Source organism: Arachis ipaensis, chromosome B05 (assembly GCF_000816755.2).
Source record: "Arachis ipaensis cultivar K30076 chromosome B05, Araip1.1, whole genome shotgun sequence".
Classification (NCBI taxonomy): Eukaryota; Viridiplantae; Streptophyta; class Magnoliopsida; order Fabales; family Fabaceae; genus Arachis; species Arachis ipaensis.
Genome location: NC_029789.2, coordinates 142995692 through 143001508, shown reverse-complemented (window position 1 = coordinate 143001508; position 5817 = coordinate 142995692). Strand labels below are relative to the sequence as shown.

Here is a 5817-nt window from a genome sequence, read left to right as displayed (position 1 = left end):
CTCTGCTTAGTTAATTCTGTTGTCGCTGCTATTCCCACGTACCAGATGCAGGTCTCTATTTTTCCCAAAGGAATCATTAGTAAATTAGAGTCTATGATGAGGAATTTTCTTTGGAAAGGACAAGTTTATGGAAGAGGATTGAATCTTGTTAGTTGGAAGGTACTGGTTACTCCAAAAAAATATGGAGGTTTGGGGATTAGAGATCCTTATTGTGTAAATATTGCTCTTCTTGGGAAGCTAGTTTGGACTTTTTTCCAGCAGCCAAACAAGCTATGGGTCCAATTGTTGGATGCCAAATACCGATCATCTCTATATGACTGTTTTAGTTATCCTAAGAACAACGACTCTCCCATTTGGAGGTGTCTTTGCAAGGCTTGGGAAGTGTTGAAGGATGGGTTTGCTTGGTGTATTGGAGATTTGAACCAGAATTTTTGGTTTTCTAGCTGGAGGAGAGAAGGACGGTTATCTAAGGAGATGGATTATGTTCACATTTCTGATTCGAATCTCCAGATACAGGATATTTGGTCGGTTGGTAGGTGGCATTTGGATACTCTTTATTCTCCTTTATCTCAAAATTTGAAAGATAATATTCTCTCTTACAATCCAGATGAACAAGCAGGTCCAGAAGTGGGTTGGTATTGGAGTGGGTCTGCTGCCAAAGTCTATGACTCACGCAATGGTTACTTGTGGTTGTGTAAGCAGCTGTTTGGTTGGGAGGAGCGGGAGAATTGGCTTTGGCTTTGGCGTCAGCTTGTTCCGGAAAAGCATAAGTTTTTGGCTTGGTTGTGTCTTAAGGAGGCTCTTCCTACTGCAAGTTTTCGCTTTAGAAGAGGGATGTCGTCATCGGATAGGTGTCCAAGATGTCTTTCTAGCCAGGAATCGGTTTTACATTGTATTCGAGATTGTCCAAAAGCTCAGCTTGTCTGGCATAGGTTGGATATTTCTTGTTATCCTTTGGATTTGAAGAACTGGTTCTTGTATCATAGCAGAGAGCATCCGTTCAAGTTCTTTTCGGGACTTTGGTGGATATGGCGAGCAAGGAATAATGACATCTTTAATCCCCATGAAACTTGGCCTCCGGAAAAAGTGATTTGTCTGGCATTAACTTCAGAAAAGGAGCTTAGGAATATTTTTGAATTACAACGTACGTCCCTTACCTCTACTCTAAATGGTTTTTGGAATCCCCCATCTATTGGTACTTTTAAGATTAATTGTGATGCTAGTTATTTTGGTTCGGGTGATAGTGTTGGTTTTGCTTGTGTTATTAGAGATTGTAATGGGAGCTGGCAAAGGGGGTGTTTGGGAATGATTGAGAGTAATAGTATTCTTCAAGGAGAATTGTTTGCTATTTGGAGAGGATATCTCTTAGCTTGGGCTGTGGGTCAACGAGATGTTATTTGTGAGACGGATTGTGTGGAAGCATTTAATCTTGTTACTCAAGATGGTTTTGGGTTTATTGATCCACTGGTGCTCAAAATAAGAGATATCATGCATTGGAATTGGCGGGTTGACTTTCGTTTGATTATGAGAGATGCAAACACGGTGGCAGATACTATGGCAAAGATGGCGATGAAGTTACAACTTTCGCATGTGGAGCTTCTTTCACCTTTGGAGGAGTTTAAGAGTAATCTTGAACGGGACTGTCCCTCTGTTTAGGCAGTTCCTTATTTTGTTTTTATTTTTCTTTGTTTAATTTATTTCAGTCACCAAAAAATATGACACTGACTCATTCTGATTATATAAGAAATAAAATCTTATCAATACTTGTCTTCTTATTTTGGTTGATCGACTTGTCTTTTAGGCTTTAGCTTTCTACTTATTGGGAAGTAGATATTTCCCTGGACAAAAAGTCTTATTACAAGAGCAGCACATTTTGTGAGACTCATGGCTCTGCAATCTCCCTTCTCATCTTCTTCCCTCAGCTTTACATGGAAATACGATGTGTTCATTAGTTTCAGAGGCCAAGATACCCGATATGGTTTCACTGGCAATCTCTACAAAGCTCTCTGTGACAAAGGAATCCACACCTTCTTTGATGATGACAAACTTCTAAGTGGAGAGGAAATCACACCTGCACTTATCAAGGCAATTGAAGAGTCCAGGATTGCCATCGTTGTACTCTCTCCTAACTATGCTTCTTCTTCTTTTTGCTTAGACGAACTGGTCCATGTCCTTCACTGCATCAAGGGAAACCATCGCTTGGTTTTGCCTGTTTTCTATGAGGTGGATCCTTCTGATGTGCGCCATCTAAAAAACAGTTTTGGAGAGGCAATGGCTAAGCATGAGAACAGATACAAGGATCACATGAATAACAAGGTGGACAAATGGAAGAAGGCTCTTAAAGAAGTAGCCAATTTGTCTGGCTATCATTTCAAACACAGGTAACTTCACTTCGTATACCTCCTTTTTTTGTAAACTATTTGATTTATCAAAGTATTACGGTTTGAAGTGACTATCAGAACCTAGACGTATTCACATGTATATGTATATTGACTAGTCTTGATCATTCAGGAATGGATATGAACACGTGTTTATTGGAAACATTGTGAATAACATCTCAAAAAGGATTAGACGACATTCCATTTTGCTTGTTGCTGATCACCCTGTTGGATTGGAGTCCCCAGTGTCAGAGGTAGCTTCACTTCTAGATGTTAACTCCTGTGCCGAAGTTCGAATGGTAGGGATACATGGAATTGGGGGAATAGGAAAAACAACCGTTGCAACTGCCGTCTATAACTTGATAGCTGACCATTTTGAAGGTGTGTGCTTTCTTGAAAACGTGAGAGAAAATTCAAATAGACATGGTTTAGTACATCTTCAAACTATTCTTCTTTCTGAGATATTAGGAGAGAAGGATATCAAGCTAACAAGTAGTAAACAAGGAGTTTTTGAGATACAAAAGAGGTTATGTCAAAAGAAAGTTCTTTTGGTTCTTGATGATGTTGATGAGCATGAGCAGTTAAAAGCTATTGCTGGAATGCCTGATTGGTTTGGTCTTGGCAGCAGAGTCATTATTACAACACGGGACAAACATTTGCTAATACTTCATGAGGTTGAAAGGACATACGAAGTGCAAGGTTTAAAAGAGAAAGAGTCCTTTGATTTGCTTACTTGGAAAGCTTTTAAAACTGCTTCTGTTAGCCCAGAATACCAGAATGTTTTAAACCGTGCAGTAACTTATGCTTCTGGACTTCCATTGGCTTTGGAAGTAATAGGTTCTAACTTGTTTAGAAAAGATTTACAGCAATGGGAATCTGCATTGGATCAATATGAAAAAGTTCTTGATAATAAAATTCGTAAAATACTTCAGGTTAGTTTTGATGCTTTGGAAAAAGAAGAACAGAGTGTTTTTCTTGATATTGCCTGTTGTTTTATAGGATATGAATCAATAGAGAATCTACTTCAAGCTCATTATGGCTGTTGCATGCAATATCATATTGGAGTGTTGGGTGAAAAATCTCTCATAAGGATCGATTGGTGTAACAACAGGGTGACAATGCATGATTTGATAGTGGATATGGGCAAAGAAATTGTTCTAGAAGAGTCGCCAAAAATACCAGGAAAGCGTAGTAGATTATGGTTCTATAAAGATATAGTTAAAGTTTTTGAAGATAATCAAGTAAGTAATAAATTACAGTAAATAACTTTGTTGAAAGTCTTTGTTCGTACACTTGTATTCTAATTGATTCATGTTTTAAATTTTGTGGTGAAAGGGGACTAGCGCCATTGAAATCATTTATCTGGAAAGGGATGTAGAAGTGAAATGGGATGGAACAACTTTTAAAGATATGAAAAATCTTAAAACACTCGTCATAAAAAATGGTTGTTTCTCTGAAAGTCCCAAACATCTTCCAAACAGTTTAAGAGTATTGGAATGGTGGAAATATCCTTCAAAGTATTTTCCACATGATTTTCAACCAAAGGAGCTCTCAATACTCAAGTTACCCCATAATATCTATATGTCACCCAAGTTGGATATTCTATCCAAGGTAAGTGTTCTAAATTCCTTTTTATCATTTTGTGTGTTAGTCAATTCATATGGAGTTTATTTGTTTGATGCTTCTATTTCTTTTTCTGTTTTTTTTTTACAGAAGCTGGTGAGCTTGAAAGTTTTGAATTTTGATTATTGTAATTCTTTGAATGAGATAGTTGATGTGTCTAATCTCCAAACTTTACAAGAATTTTCGTTCAGAAGATGTAAAAATTTAGTTACAGTTCATAGTTCAGTTGGTTTTCTGCCTAAACTTAAAATATTGAATGCTGAATATTGCTGCAAGCTCAGAAGTTTTCCACCTACTATTAATTTGCCTTCACTGGAAAAACTCCTTCTATCTCATTGCTCAAGTCTTGAGAATTTTCCAGAAATTCTAGAAGAGACAAAAAATCTTGAAGTACTTTATTTGGATGGTACTGGCATAAAAGATTTGCCATGTTCATTTCGTAATTTTTCCGGATTGTTTTGGTTGGGAATGCGTGGGAATTATAAAATGTGTAAGATACCATGTGTCATTGGCATGATGCCACGGCTGTCTCGGTGTGAGATCGATGGAGGAGGAAATAAGGGGAGGGTATTAGGAAAGCAGGAGGAGGGGATTCATGGAATACACACTAACTCCCTCCCCTCTTTAAATCTGAAAGATCTTTCTCTCATGAACAGCAATTTGTCAGATGAATTTTTCCCGCTAGCTCTTGCATGGTTTCCCAATGTGGCATCATTAAAACTAAGTGGCAATAATTTCACAGTCCTTCCTGAATGCATCAGAAAATTTCAATTTATAATTTCCCTCAATGTGGATCATAGCAAGTATCTTCGGGAGATTATTGGGATTCCACCAAACTTGAAAGAGTTCTCAGCAGTAAACTGCAAATCATTGAGTCCGACGGGCACAAGTGTGTTACTCAATCAGGTTTTGTTACTTCTATTTTTATTATAGGACTTATCAATGTTTGAAAGTATGGGATAAAGTATGTTATTGGATTATTAGACTAAAAGAACTAAACTAAAAGAATTGAGTTGATGGTAAGTAATGGTAAAAAACAATAAATTCTGATGGTCGCTAGTATTTCTGTAAAATTAATAGTATATGCTAAACTACTGCTTCTGCATTATAAATGATTGACAGAAATTGCATGAGGGTGGGGGGACCAAGTTTGTGATGCCAGGTGGAAGGATTCCAAGGTGGTTTGAGAAGCGCAGCAGGGGAGCTTCTATTTCCTTCTGGTTTCGTGGCACCATATTCCCTCACCATGCTCTTTGCATCGCAATTCTACTCACCGATGACCTCCCTTCCCCAATTGGAGTGAGACCCATGGTGAGCATTAATGGCTACCAATTCCTCCGTGGAAAGTGGGACACCGCAATGGATCAATTATTTATTCTTGATTTGTCAGAAACAAATGTTTATAGGTGCAATGTAACACAACGTTTTGAAAAGAAATGGAATCATGCGGAGGTTTCATATGAAACACTTGACTACTATACCCACGGCGAGGTCTCCAGTGAGTCCATTGCAAAAGAGATTGGAATGCACCTCTTGAAGCAAAAGATCAGTGGCAGTATAATTGAAGATATTCGATTCACTGATCCATACAAAATGACACAACTAATTATAATGATGATGATACTCTCAATAGCATTGCCCAACCATAAGAAGCAGCCTTTGCTCCTGGAAACATGCGTTGGTTTGTGGACGTTGCTGTTTCTAACACACACACACTAATTATAATACTCTCAATAGCATTGCCCAACCATAAGAAGCAGCCTTTGCTCCTGGAAACATGCGTTGGTTTGTGGACGTTGCTGTTTTTGCTGTTTCT

General features: G+C 38.1%; 1 protein-coding gene across 2 annotated transcripts in view; it reads left to right on the top strand.

The window, feature by feature from the left end:
- The window catches only part of LOC107644591 (TMV resistance protein N), a 14760-nt gene that overhangs the window by 6842 nt on the left and 2101 nt on the right, over positions 1-5817 (top strand). Inside the window, exons 2-6 of one of the 2 annotated variants that reach the window (XM_021103065.1) lie at positions 1802-2381; positions 2512-3619; positions 3714-3989; positions 4092-4907; positions 5124-5728. In XM_021103065.1, coding sequence (XP_020958724.1) covers positions 1885-2381; positions 2512-3619; positions 3714-3989; positions 4092-4907; positions 5124-5720 — 3294 coding nt within the window. In that variant the 5' untranslated portion in view covers positions 1802-1884 and the 3' untranslated portion in view covers positions 5721-5728. The remainder of the gene's footprint in view (positions 1-1801; positions 2382-2511; positions 3620-3713; positions 3990-4091; positions 4908-5123; positions 5729-5817) is intronic. The other variant, XM_021103066.1, reaches the window with a different exon arrangement.